We start from the raw sequence: 17,960 nt of genomic DNA, 5'->3' as shown, positions 1-17,960 counted from the left end.
TAGATAGCCGCTCTGCTCCAAACCACTGTGTGTTTGCTTAAGGCAACTGTTGGTATATTTATACCTGAAAGGTGCCGAGTTTGACGTAAGGTTGGACATAAGACGTCACTAAGAACTAACAGTTCTTTCTGGACTCCAGGAGTTCTTGTTCAAAACAAAAGCAGGGGGATTTCCCGGGCTGCTGGAGGCTTGGTTTGTTTAAAGAACGCGTTGTCCTTTCTAGGAGTCTATGGGAGTAGCCGTGCTGTGCTTTGGACTGCATGGGCTATTACTGAATATGGATATGATTCTTATGCCTTTATAAGGATATTATTAATTATAACCTCATAAGGGCATGAATCGGGAATATCGAATTAGGGTCCTAGATAGACATACAACAACACATTTCACCAAAATCACTGTCTGCATTGAAATCATACAACTCAGGGTACAGACTCAATCAAATGGACACATTCATTGTTGGAGCTAGCAAAATATCGACAACTCACTATTGTGGCAGCGCACAGAAAACATTACTTGAGAATAACTGCCAAAGACAGTGTTTAGGCACCCGTTTCTTAAATCTCACTGTTTAGGTTTCATGAATGTGCTCCCCAAGAATTGCATCTACATTTGGAGTACATTTATGACTTTAACAGGATCAGAGCATTGTGATCTAAATATCAAATTTGAAAGAATGTGCTAATGCAAAACCAAAAGACACCCTCCTTATCCCCTTGTCAGTTGAAATGTTTTCAAAGAGGATAAACTATACACCTAGAACACTGTAATATTACTCCTTACACTTTAATCCAGAGGCTGTATGTCAGCTGTTCCTTTCGAGTGGATCTGGGTAGACGATCCGATATCAGGAAAGGAGTAGACAAATGCCTGGATGGAAAAGTTTCCATCTTGGCTGGGATGCTATTTAGAGCAGAGGTTCTTAACCTTCTGACTTCTGTGGAACCCCCACTTAATCATTACTAGAACTTGTGCATCCCCAATGAATCATTAGTGGAATCCGGGTTGCCCCACAGTAAATACTGGAACCCAAAGACCCTGGCCTAAGCATTGTCAATTACCTGAACCACAAATAAAAGCAAGCAATTAAACAAACAAAAGATGAAAAATTGCATTTAACTCAAACACATTTGCCAAGAAAACCACCTTTGTAATGTTGGAGCTTTTGTACACGCCCACAATTCAATATGAGGATACAAACTTCGTTTTAGCCTCTCATTTCAAATTTCTTCACATTTACAGAACGTTTTAAAATGTTCAATATTACATTTTGTTTCTTTATTTTGATACTTCTTTAATGTGTTATTATTTAATTTTCTTTGCAGTTGCGCACCCCCGAGTAGACTTTCAGGACCCTCAGGGGTTCCGGGACCACAAGATAATAACTACTGAATTAGTGTATAAAGGACACAAATTAGCTATCTGAAGCTCCAACAGCCCATCCAGCAGAGGTTCAATTACGCCTCCAAAATATGTGTCAGAATTATAAAGTAAGGTCAGACAAGATACCAAGCAAAACTGTTGGGGCTAAATGTGAAATGCTTGAGTATTAAAAACACGAACATCAATATCCATTGTATTGTCAAGAGGGACTATAATGTAAATATTTCAATGAGCATTTAGTTTGCCCTGTAGCTACTAAAATAATCATATGGCTATAAAAGTGTTTCACTAAATCTTCCTGGACCACGTCAAATCGTCACATTTGTTCCAAGGAGCCAGGGAATTTTTCTTGACAGCACCACTTGGTCATTGAACGGCAGAGAAACAGCTGATGCTGAAAGGCCAGACTTTCTAGGACAGCCCAAGTTTAGAAATGTTTGCAAAAACAACTCTCCAAAGTGCCCACATTTTTCCATACTCGGCGCTAACCTGGCGAGCGGAACAGATATTTTAAAGCAGCATTAGAACACACCTGCCAAACAATAGGACTGCGCACTGGAAACACTCAGAGCCTGCACCAGCAGGCACGCGGCCTTTAATCTGCAAAAACAAATGTTGACCCCCGGCCTATATATACACTACAGTACCCTTGCCTAGCTTAGCGGGATGATGTCATGCCGTCCCAGGAGGACAACATTCCAAAGCCTACAGGCAGGTGTTGGCGATGACAAGCATGCCAAGAATGAAAGAAAGGTATTAAGTTGTAAACATTACTCCTCTACAGCCTCAGTCTTTCAGTAAGGTTTTCATATATATTTGTATATATACACACATACACAGAATAAAACAGTTTAAAGTAAGTGACATTATAGTTAGGAATTGTAATGTGCTACTTTGCATTAAAAAAAACACACACTTTAGAAATTCAATGAAAACCCCAAAGGTTAAAGGGACCATATAGATAGATGAAAATGTCAGTAAAACATCCTATTTAAACGTACAAAACCACGGATATTCACCAACTATAACTTGCGCCCCCGCCATGCAGTGTTATCAGTGATGTTGCAGGGAGGTTGCTAGTGATATCACAGAACATGCCATGAGTGATGTAATATGCGAGGTATGTAGCAGAGCCCGTAGTCTGCAGGACAGCGTGTGCATCCTTAAACCAGCGAAAGTAAGGCGACCAAATACTCCAAGCAAGTTTCAGACTTGAATAAATTCTGCGGCAAGTGGTTCTCTCTGACGAAATGATTTATTTTAAGGCAACGACTCGAGTAGCAGAGGCAAAGTCTCTATATTAACGGAACAATTGATGCAACCGTCTCTCTTACAGACAAACTGGAAGTAAAAGCATCAGCAAGACAATCTTATGTCGTCCTGCATAAGGAGCGAGTGGCCACCGAAGCGGCCTAAGACCTGGCTGCGGGCACCGCAGTCTGCTGCTGTAAAAAGCAGGCACAGCAAGTGAAAGCAACAACATACACTTTTAACTGGCTAGTCTGCTTGCATTTCATCAGTAAATAACACAGACACAGCTGCATCAAATTATACTTCTCCTTTTGAAATAAAGCCATCAGTATAGTTTAACAATTTCTTATGGCTGTCCTAAGAACATGTCTGCAAAGTTTATCATTTTTGTAAAGCAGTACAAATCACCAGGTATCATGTCTCAGACTGCTGGGGTGGTGGGGGTGACCGGTATTACATGGGATTACGTGAACTCAAAACCCAGGTGTCTCAAAAACTTCCCTTAATCCCACACGACAGGCCTTGGTTATTTCGGGGTACCCCATCTCAAGAGGCAAAGCGTATGAAAAATAATATATTGCAGTGTGTCTGAGACTTTTGCAGGCATTGCACTCCTCGCTTTTGTGCTTTTCTCAATCGAGTACCTGCAAACAGGCACAATGCCGACTAGGCTGCTTCTCTGCACTAAATCCAGTGGCCTAGATCAGATGGGGTGACTTAATATGCACTATTTAATGAGTGATAATGCGGTCAACTTTATGTGCATAACTTTTCCAATAATGATAACAAACACTTAAACATGATCATTTCTCAATCATTAGGGTTACTACCCTTAGCTGACCCCAAACATCTTTAAATTGGTGAGGATGGCCTTGCAAAATGAAGATTGGCGCAGAGAGTAACATTGCAAGCCTTCCCAAGCATACTTTTCTGTTCATTTGTCTGCAGCTAGAGCAGGTTGTCAATGACCAGCAGCAAGAATCCACCACAGAGAAAGAGTTGGTTTCCTAGAAGCCTTTGTGAAGAGAGAAGATGGAGATCTTTCTCTTTGGAAAGGGAAAATGTAATCTGGTTGGACAGATTTAAATACTTTTGAAATGCACTGAACCAGAAAAGCAGTAGGACGCTGCCAAACTCCAGGAAACTGGAAATGTGAGCTAGAGCTTCCTGCACCTCACTAAACCCCTTCTTCGATACGCCTGCATGCTGGTAATTACAGAATGTGGAGAGCTGCCAACTAAGCATTGGCAGCGAACTGCCCTCAAAGCCAGGCGGCTTCTGACAACTTATTTAGGTAGAAGCCTCCAACCAGCCCATAGAGTTCAGAGATATGGACACATTACCTTGATGTCCTCTCCTCGCTACTAGAAGCTAGACCAGGCCTGCTTAACTAAATCTACAACATCAAGTGCACGTGAGCAGAGCAGAGTATCGACACTGCCCAAGGAGCACAATCCTCATTGCTCCACCTTTTGTTCTGATTGACCTGTTGATCTTGACCTACTTGCAGAGGTCTAGCACCTAGATGGCCTGAACGCTACCTAAAGGAGCGAATGGCGCGAGTACTTCTGTGAGCCCTAGCGGTCCTATTGCGTAATACAGTGTGTATCTGTAGTCAGAGTGCAATCGGATCCCTCGGCTCTGTGGAGTTACAGATTCTGCTGCTCCAGGGATCCCAGGGTTCAGGATATCCCCATTTAAGGGACCAACTACCAAACCCTAAACCAGGAGATAGGTTCTTTTCTGAGGCCACTTTACACACTTTCCTGTAATCCAAGACACATATTTTCCTTTTCAGCGTTACAGTACTGATACTGTTAAATATGCCACTTTCTTGATTTTATCTTAATGTTTTTGAGTGTTCTTAATTGCTAGAAACACAGATTGTAAGGGCTGTGAACCCAATGAGCTCTGAAAATTGCATGTTTAAAAACACTTCATAAACAATTCCAGGGTTCTACCGGAACTGCATTGTGTTTCTCATTTTCAGGAGTGTGCCTGTGTTTAAAGTCATCTTGCGACTGTGAACGATGTAAAGAAATTATATAAAAGACATTTTGGGCTGGACGATTCCTTTAGTGGCACGGCTAACAATGGCCAAGACAAGTCCGTGTCCGTAATGAGACAGGCGAGCTACAATGATTCACTGGAATACGACAGAGTGATTACAAGCACTTCTCTTCATGGCAAATTATGGAGTTTTGCCCTTCAACTCAGGAACCACAGGAAACATGCTTCAGGCAGACTTATTAGCCAAGTCACATGATAACTTTAAATATTCTAACAGTGATCAGCAAGAACATTATTTTCTATGGAGTTTTTGGGAAACTGAGACGCAGGGAATCCAACATATTTGCATGCAAGCATGCATTAGCCTAGCACACTACTGGGTTCGAAATGTTATAACTTATTACAAGGGGATGACGTCCCCCTACAAAAAATAAACACTTCAATGTCAGCTGAGCTCTGGAATGACAGTATACATATAACATTGAGGTCAACAAAACTAAAAGTTTGATACAATAATGTCAATGGGCACGGAAGAGTGCAAATAGGTCACTGGAAATGAAAGCCATAATTAATTCTACGGATCTTAAACCAGATAATGATTTTTGCCAAAGTTAGATCATGGCTAAAGCCAGAAGATCCATTTCACCTTCCGTTCCCCAGAAAACACCAAACTTTGTGAAGAAATAAAAGGCGAGGAATCTAGGGAAGGCACAAAAATCACTAGCTGCTAGACTGTCTCTTATCCCTGAGCAGTGGTGGCACCTGGAGCAGCTGGATTTTGCTTGCATAGCAGGCTCTTGCACCAGCGACAGTGATCTGAGCTTGCGGTGGATGACTGCAGCCCAGAAAAGTGGTGCTATGTGGGCTTTGCGTGCCTTTCTCCGAGCAAAAAAGCACTCCACAAGATAGCCTCCGACAAGGGTGCACGGAAATGAGTGTGCCAAGACCACCGACTCCTGCTTGGCGAATATGTGTTGGGAGTGAGGGGGACTGTGGCACTGGATGACCCTAGCCGGGGAGCACAAGAGGAACTGGGCTTCATGTAGAGGAGAGTGAGAGGTGCCTGACTGCTGCACTGGTATCGGCGTGGCTACCTGCATCTGCTGGGTGCGCAGTTATTGAGTATGGAGAATAGTGCAGCGCTGGACTGCTGGAGAATCTATGTCACTTGCAGCTGAGGAGTAGAGGCGCCTGGTGCAGGATCTGGGCGTGTGTGTTCCGGGTTGGATAGGTCTTGTACCATTACCCATTATTGGTTACAATATAATGGGGAAGACACATTGCACCTATACCCACTTGGTGCCTCCCCATCGACTACCTGCATGACCCCCCCCTTTTAGGGACCCCCCCTGATAGAGATGGTTACCTATTACTTCCAGGTAACCTCCTGTTTTGCATCACATGCTAACTTTGAGTTGTACGCCTTCAAGGTAATGATCAGTAGCTACTGTTTAGCCAGTTGGTGGGGTGGAGAGGATGCTTAGGACTGAGTTGACTACACAAGAGGACAGCATTTGTTGACTTGAGTGAGATCCTAGATCACCTGCGAGCTCTGGTGATGCTGCAGGAAGAGGAGGAGAAGCATGCAGCGATGTTGGAAAAACTCTGCACTTTGAAGCAACGTGAATATCTGAGCGCTGCCCACTTGAGGGAGGTGGGGAGGGACAGACTTATCATGGTTGGTCCGTCCAGAGGGAAGGGGAGACCCCATCGGCCAAATCTTTGGCCCGAGTGGAGAGACGGTACACACACATCAGGAAATACATGCAAGCTTCACACACCATTGCCAATGTTTATATGGGGAGCCGCGCTCTGTGCAGGATAAGACGCTGGCAACTTTCATGAAATGACCGATTCAACCACAACTGACAGCAGAGGATAGGGAAACACTGGAAGTCATTGTTTTGGAACCCAAGAGTAGGGGACCCATTAAAGAGATGGTGTGAATCCAGTTCTCCAGGACAGATGACCTATTGATAAAATTCGACTAAACTTGCGCTCACCTCCAAATCCCAAAAATGGCTGAGCTGTACATGCATGCGCTGGACTGTCGGTCCTTGTCGGAAAGAGCCAGGGAGGCCCTGGATATGCCTGTACCCAAGGCACAGGGAGAGGCCACAGATGTATCAGCCTACTTCTCCCTATCAATGCTGAATTTAGACTTTAGGAAACTCAGTAAGGTCCTGGCCATCTGGTTAGTACCATATCTTCCCACCTTGCAACATGAGTGCCAAAACAGGTTAATTCCTAATCGCAATATCTCCCATAACAGATGCATGTTTTGCGTTCTTTCTGAATCCCCACCACCGAGCCTTCCTTGCTGGGGCAATGGTGCTGTATCTGGACATCAGGAAAGCATTTGATACAATGAGATGGGATTACCTGTGGGCAGTCTTGGCTGAGATGTAATTGGGTCAAATGGGTCACACTGTTGCACGCGGGTGCATGAGCAAGAGTTCGCACAGGACGCTGCATTTCAGACCCCTTAGAGATCCACTGGGACAAAAGTCAGGGCTATTCGCTCTTGCTATTTGAGCGGGGGGTTGACCCATTTATCAATAAATTGTACACCGAGGGCCACAATAGAGGAGTGCCCCATGGTTGGCGATTTTGGTTAGGTTTCTGGGATATGCACCAACTGGCAGAAAAGCTATGCGTTCCTGGTCTTGCCGGACCTCATAGATCCACTGGGCCTGGTGTGACAACTAGGAATCCACTGGGCACCTCCAGTATTTAAATACCTGCTAATCGAAATTTACTGCAGGGACATTGATATGCTAGGAGGAAATCTGGGTAGCACAATATGAGGTCTGAATGTTAGTGTCACCTTTTTACAGACACTTCAGCTCTCCATAATGGCTGGGATAGCCCTCACAACAATTATCATGCTGTAGAGAATCCTTTATTTCTTTGCCGACTTACTATTTTGGACCCCAAAGGTTTGGTTCCGTATCCTGAATGCCATGCTCCGGGAACTGATCTGGAACGGGCAGTGAAACAGTGTGTTACTGCGTATGCTTTAGAGACCAAGTGGAAAAGGAGGGCTGGTAGTTCCCAACTTTGAAATATATTACTATGCAGCAATGGCCAGTTAGATGGCTGGCAGGTTAAGGCCTAGCGGAGTTAAGGGAATTTGGAAACAAGCAAAGGGTGGAGGGGGGTGGGCCATACTGGCATAGGTGGGGGGAAAATAACACTGACTAGTAAACTGAAACTCACTGCTCTATGCTGTTGGAGGGAGACCTTCCTTTGTGTAGGATCAGCTTCTCTATATGCCCTGTGATACTGTTGGTGGAGCTACCTATACCAAAAGGCGGCTTTCTGACAGCCTGACAAATGGTAGCTGGGGCAGAGGCAGACATAGTGATGCTAGGTGACTCCTCCTCTGAAGTCTCATTCTGCGTGTTGGAGGAGAGGACTAGTTTACTTAGTGCAGTGCAGATGCTGCATGGACTTTTTGGAACCCTAGACCCGCAAACTTCACACATTACCTTGTGCAGACACTTGATATTTGGAAATGGTAGCCATTTAATATCCTGGTTATATAAAATGATGCAGATCATGATGACAGATGCTAAGCCAGCCCTAGGGGCAAAATGGGAGACCCACATTGGTATACAATTTGAGGGGAAGAATGGGAACAGACCTTGGAATGCACGTACACATACACTCGCAACACCTGGTTTAAATACACCCAGTTCAATTATTTGCACTGCCCATATCTTACCCCCGCCCGGACTAAATGTGATGCTACCCACTGCAGTTTCCGGTTGCCCACGTTGCACCAGGGCTAACGTGGACTTTCTGCACAAGGTGTGGGACTGCCCATAGTGGTAAAATACTGGATGCACAGTAGCCCTAGAGCACAGCCGGGGCAGACATGTCTTCTGGGTCCATATAGCAAGCAAACAGAGAGGAAGGTGGGCAACAGATTTCTGGACTTTGCTTTAGGAGTGACCAGCAGAGATATTGAGTTTCTCTAGCAATCTTCCACTGGCCCGCCACACAGCAGGTGAAAGACAGATGTTAAAAATTGGCCGAACATGGAGGGGGGCCTTAAGGGAAGAGAAATGGAGAGGGCTCCGTAAACCACCACTTGCCGAACAGTGGATGGAGGTGGTTACTAGCTTCTTGATGCTGAAGAATAATAGGGGGTGCTGCCTAGACGACCCAGTGAGCAACAACCACTAGTATCCCGCTTAACAACCTGATCTAATGGTCCATGAAGGCTTGCCTCGTGCCATGACACCAACCAGAAAATTGCACATTCCCCAAACTTACATAAACACTGTGCCCATGCCCACCACACAGACTTCCTTCAAGAACAACACCTGGAAATGGAAGACATGTCTAGTTTAACACTGCCTGCTACTTTCTTTCATGACAAACTAAGGTATGAGTGAGTATAGTGTGTTAAACTGCAGCCGCAGATATTGAGTGCAACTGGACTATAGATGGGTCTGACATTAAACAAGCAACCCTGAAAGAAGGATTGTCAAAACAAAGAATGTCATGTAACGCACGCTGTAACACATATTGCAAAAACAAATATTTACTGTCCGATACAAAAAGGTTAAAAGTGTATCTGTACGATGACCACACCAACAACTAATAAGTAAGGTTAAAAAAAAAAAAAAGGATAAGAGCATGCAATGGTCCACTAGATATCTTACGTTGTATACTAACAGGAACAAAGTGATGTCCTAAACCAAGAGTAATTGGCCAGGAAAATAAGAACTTCTGGGGACACTTTCAACTAAATGTCCGTTATCTGTAGTCTATTGATGAATGATATCCATCACACAGTCATAAATGCCAGTCTTATGGTTATAGTAATTAGTGGCTAACACTTTCCTCCCAAGCCCTAGCCCTAGTTTTTTTATTTATTATTTTATTTAGAAATTTTACAGTAAAACATTAGCTTTACACAGTGTGCAATAATATGAACTGGATAGAACTTATACGGAAAGCAAATTACACAGACAATGAACATCACTGTTTGGGGTATTGCTGAATTGCAGACACGTAACCTCATGTATCCGATCACTTACATTCTTTATGCTGGACACAGACATCCTTAATATACATTAACTCCCATCTAACTCAGGTGTGACATTAATACCGGAGCTATACAGATATCCGACTAGCATAAACAACAAGATCATTCCCTACCAATTCACCTGTTTCTTTCCCAACCAGGTATGGCTGACATAATTCCCATAAACTTTTGGCGCGATTTTAAGGGGGTAATAGTTCATTGTACAACACTTGACTCCGTATTACATTAACATGTCCATGGATCAGTCCGTTGCGGACGGAGCCAGCCCCCGGGCCCAACGCATCGCAACTCTACGCTTGGCAAGAAGTAGTCCCATTGCTATTAACCGCCTTACACGTTTCTGTAGTTTTCTACTGTAGCCCAGTAAAGGCAGTAGCCCGTGATTTCGTTTAAGGTTTAGAAATCTTCCCCACAGAATTCTGCAATCCTCAGGCAGAACCAGGAAACATGCATGAACCCAGCCATGCTAGCTCTGCATCGCTCACAGTCAGTTGTGTCCCTTACCCCATATCAGAGCAATCTCTCTGGAGTTTAATAGACTCTATCGAGGAACTTAAAATGGGTGAGGCGATGCCTTCCATTTACCGAAATGTGCTGAGTAACCTCACAGCAGTACCGTCAAGTGCTCTCGTCCAAAGACAACCCCAAATCATTCTGCCATTCCAGCCTGACCTTGATGAATTTTGTTGTTCTGAATTCTTGCGACATATCACAAATCATAGATACCATCTTGTTGGGAGAGGCGGAGCGCAGAACGAAAGAGAGGGAAACCAACTCAGAGGGCTCCTGCCTATCATCGCCAAGCAGCTCACGCACTGCATGCCTACCCTGTAAAAGCGAAACTGTGAGAGTGGCGTTAAGTCGTGCCCTTCATCTTAAATCTCGCCCCACCTTCGGGCTCTACCATCGGAAAGTAAATCACCCATTTTAGTAATGTTGAGTGTTGCAAGGGCTTGTAGCACTTCTTTTTCTATGATGACTGAAAGCAAGTGACACCATTCCACCGGTATCAAGGGAAGGGGGAGGGGAGTACAGGAGGGCACCAGCCTGCCTTTTAAATAAATTCCGCCATGCATGGACTGTAAGCCCTGTCCCTAGTTTTGTGCTATGTTCACGAAGTTAGCATACTAAAACATAGCTGTTGCATTAACTCCCCTAGTGTAAACACACTAATATCGCAAAGCAGTAGTGAATGGAAGCAGGTGTAAGGAATACTGCTCTTCAATCATCTGAGGTCGAAGCGCAATATAAGATTTTCAAGCCTAAATGTTGCTTTGGAAAGATGTTTTGGTAATACGTGTGATAATTACCAAAATCTGATTAAATCTGGGCATTTTTCTTTGATTCATGCTTTTTATTTGTTTTGCTATTGGATGGATGCTGAAGAGGTCAGCACAGTCTTCTCTTATCACACTTACCAACCCTAGATCCTTTTTCTGTTCCAACTACTTGGTCCCACCTTAGAATATGTTCTGGCTACTTTTGACAACTAATCCTTATTTTGTAACTTTTTCAATGGCACCCACTTAAACGGATGTCGTTATGAAGTATAAAGCACTAAAGTCTTTCAATGCTTTCTAGTTGTCTCTGCAACTAATGTAAAACATATACCAAAGCTCAGAATTCCTCTGAGGCAATTACTATATTGATAGCTGACATTCTTTTACTACAATGAAAAATTAAAAAACCTATTAAAATAAACATTGCCAGTAGTTTTCTAGTCATTGCAAATGACAGAAGTGACAAAGATGTACTTGTTAAAGGCAATTGGTGATAGGTTGAGACACAGGTGTAGGAACACTTATTGCAGGTTAAGACAAAGCAACTGTACATACATTTGGTATAATTATATAGCTTTTAGATTTAAACTTTGTACATGAGTGGTCCCTAAAAATTGCTATAAATATAAAATACTTTGGAATTGCTGACTAGGATCAGAGAATATAGTTCTAAGTCTCTCAAATTTTTCTTTAAATTTAGAAATGAAACAAATAATGATAAAGGGTTACAATTTTTCTAAGGCACCATTAACCCTTTCAAACATGAAGCAGCCAGTAATCCACATAACCAAATTTAATAACTAATGTATTGGTTATTATTATTAAATATTCTCCAGGTTGCTAGGAGTGGTCTAATCTTTAACCAGGTAATAGATTTACAACTGGACCTGAAAAGCTTGGTTTGAACACAAAAGAACTGCTGGGTCAAACACCTCTGCATTGGTCGGATAATTTTGGTTTTTGATGTGGGTCTTCCAATGATATGTACCAGGAAATAATTGAAAAAGGACAGCAGATCACATTGTCTACCGGACCAGAACTCTTATTTTTGCTAAGATTTGCGTGATGTTTCTCAACAGGAATTTTACTTCAGAAAAATCTTTGACGACTGGTTCAGCCTTATGCACTAGTACATTTTGCCCAGTCTAACCTTCCATGTAACATGTATACTGGTAAAACTGCCAGCAGCAAAGAAGATGTGCACCCCAAAATAAAAGTAGTCAATCAAAGTAATTCACCACTCTGTATAGCTGCACTCTTTAGGGGGCTACTAAGATACAGACAAATGTTTAGCAGGTCAACTTTGTCCACACATTGTCAACATGTCAGCGCAGCTTCGACAAGAATTATCAAATGACCACATGGCATCATGTTCAACACACAATCAACAAGCGACTTTTTGAAAGACCAGCAACACCGAGAATTTCTAGATGTGCTTTCATCCGAATTTTGCATCAAGTTCAATGCAGCAGAGAAACGAGTCACATCAGGATAAATTACAATATGATTTTAAACATGTTGCAGAACAAATCATTACCTCGATTTTGGCATTTATTTTAAATGATCCCTAAGTGGTTCTGCCACGCTCCAAAATTTCCAACACAAATTACCTAATAGAACAAGGGCCCCACCATTAGGTCTACTCAAGGACCAATTGAAGCGGATTATAACATGATGGTGGATATGGTGAGAAAGGTATGCCATAAACAGCATTACATGTAATCATCATAATACACATACTCCCTAAAATGTAGGATATATTATTAATTCCGGAATCCCATAAAGGAGTGAAATCAAACAAAAACGTCATTGTTTGATTTCCAATGTCATTGGTGTCCTGATTACTTCAACTTGCAAAACAAAATCATGCTGAATTATTAGAAATAAAGTACACAGCTCAAAAACAAACAAAAACACACATGCAGCAGGCTTAATGAAAACTTTTACACTTGTATCCAATGACATCCACAACTTCCTGAATGGTTCATAATAAAAATTAGTAATTTTAGGCAGAAACATGCTAATATTTTTTAGTTTAAGTAACACGCATGAATTCAACCAGCTCCTAAACTTTGAGCAGTAAAGTCATGCACCTATGAGTTAGATTAGATGTTAATGCTTACTACGTTTTAAGACTGGGAGGGTTAGTTATTAAAAAGGGAAACTGGATGTACGGTATGCATATAGTACCTTCAATCCAAGCCAGTAAGCCCAAATAACAGCAAAAGCATGTTTATTTCTAGCCTCTTCTTTCAGACGTCTCAGTTCCCTTCGCGCCTGTAGTGCATTTGAAAATAGCATTAAAAACCTCACGGAAACAAACATTGCTGTTGGCTCCATTTGGGAGTCAGTGGAGTATGAGTTAGTTACTTAAAACCTAAAAGTTATGTGAAGAATCAAGTGGTCCTGGGTGAAGCATCTTTAAGCAAGTGAGCAGTGGGAATGAGTTTAAATCACAAATGCATGGTCATTCAAAGGTCTGGACATAAATCCCCTTCCTTGGATGCACAGGCCTCCAGGAAACCTTCAGCATCGGACTCAGTCTAAAGAGTTTTGCATCTGTTAGTATGCCTTTTAATGAACCTGCAATAGCATTTTTCACCAATCCTACTACATTTAAAAGGTTGAGTGACAAAATATTTAACTTTAGCTAAAGGAGTGCTCAGTAACTTACATGCTCACCTCTGCAGTGATCTTAAGGTTAAAAATTGACATACTACCAAAGTAAAGAAATTGACTATCATTAACCTGGGCAATAGTAAAGTATATTATTTGCAGTACTTAGGAAGGGCAAAAGTGAAGGATTAAGTGCTATAAAAGAAATATGTTATTACAACATTTCCTATGTGCAAAATTCCAGGAGAAATGTATGAGGTCATATTTTCTAAACATATTCTATCCTTAACCAAGGATTGGTTTGCAGCAGGGCCAAGAATACCAGGATCTTGTATGAACCCAGTATTAATGGGACAAATGTGTACTTTTGAACAACAAGTGATTTGTGTATCACTTGTACTGTGTATTAACTGATATTAGTAAACTGTCTGAGCACCCCACAGGAGACCACCAGAACAGTCCACTCTTTCTAAGTTCAGCGTTGAGATTAGCTGCAGTTTAGAATATTGTCTTAGTGAATACCCTACTCACATTGTGAGACACATTACAGATGTATAACAGCAGTTCACCACGTACAGCACGAGCTAAAAGAAATAGGTTTTTGACGTTCCATACCTGGGTACCATGCCAGTATGCCGCAATAGTTGTAACAGCTTCTTTACACCTCTTCTGATGCTTCAGTTCACGCAAAATCTTTCGAGCCTATGTAGAATTGATTAAGAAAATGGGTCACTATTTCATTCCGCCAATACAGCATTTTAACCAAGTCAAAAATGTCGATCCGCTGTAAATAATATTCTCCATCTTTGGTATTTTTCATAAATTTACATGCATTACAGCTAGTAATTGGGATGGGAATCTTGTGTATTTTCACTAGTATTAAAGGGATCATTATAACTACAATTCTCTCTCTCCACCTCATTCACGCCTTAAATGCCTCAGTGAGGTTATAATTATGCCTTATATTTTGCAAATGAAATAATTATAGTGAATAAAAGTAGCTACAGGTAAGTGTTGTGCTTGCAAACTACATTGAGAGTGCAGTGCCTTTAGAAAGGCACCTACCACTCTCACAAATGCACCTGAAATGCTGGGCATCAATGTCGCTCAATAAAGGTGATGTGCCTTCTCAGCTGCTGGTGGTATGACATGGAGAGTGTTACACTTGGTTTCTATCTTCACTTACTTTGTGAGGAATATGGAACACTATCTCCGCTCGAGTTCCACATTCCTGTGAGGGCGAGGAGAGTCCAAGAAAGGCAGTTAGAGACTGGCTGGCAAAGGAGGGGCAACTATCCTTGTGCTACAGGGAAATACATGATTAAATAAAGTGATTTGCGGTTTGCGATAGTGCTTGTTGATGTGTATTGTAAGTGGTTAGATGTAAAATTCATGAAGGAGGTCACTACCAAGGTGACCGTGAATGTGTTGTAAGAGGTTTGGTGTGAGGAAGGGATACCTTCTGTGGTTGTTACTGACAACCCCAGCACACAGTTGAAATCTCAGTAAATGCGAGTATTTCTGGAGGCCTCTGGGATTCGGCACAATCGCACTTCACTTGACAATACCCAAGGGAATGGAATGGTCGAGAGGGCAAATCATAAGATTAAGGGTACCATTCAGATGATGTTAGCTCCTGGGGGAGATGAGAGGGTCATGATTTCAGAAATGTTGTGAACTGGTTGCGTGTACATGGAGTGACACGCTTTGAGTTGATAAGTGGCTGGTTGCTGGGAAGAAATTAGTTTCCACATGGATCAAGGTAATGGTACAGCGTTCTGGTGAGCAATCAGTAGTGTATGACAGCATGCCATGTCAACGCATCTTGCAAGGTGAATGGGTGAAAGGTGTGGGGCTGGTTTATTTAAATTCAAAGGGCTGTTTAGATATGTACGAACTCTACATCAATCTGTGGTGTTGAAGAATGGTGAGAGGTGAAACTATAGGCATGTGGCATTGTACCAGAAAGGAAACGGGGGGTGCAGTCTGAAAGTGTTGAGGAAATATAAATTTTATGGTCAAGAAATGTTCCCTAACGTGTACCCCACCGTCTCCATGTACGAGTTTAAAGTGCATGTAACTTCCCTCCTGTGCCAGCTATGAAGACGCAAATACATTTGCGTTCAACGTTAACATGTCCTCTTTCAGATCCACCCTGAATGGGTCGGATATTCCATTCCTAAGTATGCCTTGCCACCGTCTTTGTATGGTACACTTTCACGTATTTCTGGCTCTGTGCGAGCTAGGCCCTGTTTTTTGTCATAGAGCCTCTTTTCAAAGTCATCTCTGCCTCCTGAAACTGCAAAGTGGGATGCCCCCCCCGTGAACTCTGTCCTACTCCCTGCGAGGCGAGCGGGGCCTGGCTCGGCCTGCTTGCCTGCCAAAGACAGTATTTTACCTTCACGCTATCAGCATAGTCAAGCTCAGCTTCCCGAAAACACATTCCAGTCCAGCAGAATAGATAAACAACCCCTCAGCTGCAGAGCAAAGGGCCCGGCCTTTCTGTCTACATGCAAGTAATTCATAGCTCCCGTTACCATGGTAGGCCCATGGCCCCCTCGCTTTACACACAGACACGTAGGCACATATGCACGCATTCATAGTCAGTATAGGATAGCCTCTGCCCAAGAGACCTTTCCTTCTAGATAATATGGTTCCAAACATCAGATATCAGATATGATATAGGAACAAGTTGATCTGACATGCCAGACTTCTGTCTCTTTCCTCTAGTGTAAATGTCAAGTCCCCTGCACCCTCCAGCTTCACGTCAATCACACGTCATGCAGCTGCGCGCGCATCCAGACCTCAGATTTCTGCTGACATTGCAAGATTTCTGCTATGTACACACCCACTTGTGACACTTTTTTTGTGACGTTTCTAGCACACACCTCTGTGTTCACGCCTAGTTCACGCCTTCTGATTACGTATTACTAACACGTGTGTGCTCTTATCTCATTTCTCTCAGCTGTTACGCCTTCTGTATTGGTTAACATTATGTGCTTTAAGTATAAAAGTTATGTATTGTCAATAAAGTATGCTCTATCCCTTCCTGAACCCCAGTGGTGTCAGGAACCCGATATCCGGTTCAAGAACCATTCCTTTTTAAGGAATAAAACCCCTAAGAACTCTAACACCACGGACTCTGCGTCTTTCTTTCCGATTGAGTTATTTTATAAGTACTTACCTGCATAGAAATTAGGACGGTAATTAAATATTTACCACATTAATTTGGCGCCCGAATAGGTACCCCTCCCCCACCCCACGCGCCGGTTGGTGCGTTGCAGCCTTTGCCCCCTGCCACAGTCAAGACTGAGAACTACGCGTACCCGCAGGATTTCCTGTATCTCCCTCAGGCCTACGGAGGTGACGGAGACTGCGATCAGCACCCAGACGAGGCGGTGAGGAGTGCGGAGGATCCCGACCAGAGCCTAGCCGAAAGAAGCAAGGTCCGAGGTGTCCAGAGGCCCACCAGTTCCGAAGTATTCACGTATCGAGTCGAGTCCAGTCCGGTCCAGTCCAGTCGAGTTTTCCGAGGCCTTCTGTTCCGTGCTTCCCGGTGAGTACCGTTGCTGGGGACGCATCTAGAAGGGTGCATTATTATGTATACGGTAAAGACGGGTTTGGGTACACAAACACGGTCTGCACTGTTTTAGACAGTGTATCTGTACTGTTTAGCAGTATATAAAGTATTCAAGGTTTCGATTTTTGTTCTCGTTTTTCTGGAGTTCAAGGGTAGTCCATATGTGTTCAAAATGTTTCATGTGATTAATGTCGTGGTATGAGTGACTGTTTGATGTACATTACTGTGTTTTTGTATAACTAGCTTTGTTCAGAGTAAGTAACAAGTATCGAGTGTCCAGTACCAAGTAACAAGATGCCGTTTTTCAATAAATTAAGACAGATAGGAACTAGGAAAGGGATACTAGAGGAAGAAATTCCTGTCCCCCCTAGGGACACTCCTGGAAATTTTATGTACCACAAGCATGGCCTAGATGCCATACTGTACCTAGACTTATGGGCTGATTATACCAAGCACCTAGAAGAGAGACACAGGTGGCCTGTTACAGGGACATGGGATGCCGAGTGCATCATGAGAGTAGAGGAAGCGCTATGGAAAAAGAAAGCCAGACAATCCCAGAAAGATGCCATAGAATTGTGGCGTAAAGAATCGCATAAACGTGCCGAAAAAGCATTCCGAAAAGCAGAAAAACAGAGAAGAGTCAGATGAGGTCCGAGAAAACGAATTAGTTGCTGAAGGTATCCGAGTACAAGCAGAACAAGTAGACCACATGCGAAACACTCTTGCCAATGGCATGTATTTAGTGGCCGAGGGTTTGCCTAAGGCCACTCCAGAAATACCG

General features: G+C 42.9%; 1 protein-coding gene across 4 annotated transcripts in view; it reads right to left on the bottom strand.

Moving 5' to 3' along the window:
• The window catches only part of MYO1B (myosin IB), a 757,882-nt gene that overhangs the window by 133,062 nt on the left and 606,860 nt on the right, over positions 1 to 17,960 (bottom strand). For 2 of the 4 annotated variants that reach the window (XM_086955390.1, XM_086955388.1), the window contains exons 22-23: positions 14,215 to 14,301; positions 13,174 to 13,260 (exon numbers count right to left, since the gene is read on the bottom strand). In XM_086955390.1, the coding sequence (XP_086811516.1) occupies positions 13,174 to 13,260; positions 14,215 to 14,301 (174 nt within the window). The remainder of the gene's footprint in view (positions 1 to 13,173; positions 13,261 to 14,214; positions 14,302 to 17,960) is intronic. The other 2 variants (XM_086955387.1, XM_086955389.1) reach the window with 1 other exon arrangement.

This window comes from Lissotriton vulgaris, chromosome 2_1, assembly GCF_964263255.1.
Source record: "Lissotriton vulgaris chromosome 2_1, aLisVul1.2, whole genome shotgun sequence".
NCBI classification, from domain to species: Eukaryota; Metazoa; Chordata; class Amphibia; order Caudata; family Salamandridae; genus Lissotriton; species Lissotriton vulgaris.
The sequence above is the reverse complement of the archived record's forward strand: the minus strand, read 5'-3'. Positions and strand labels throughout refer to the sequence as shown.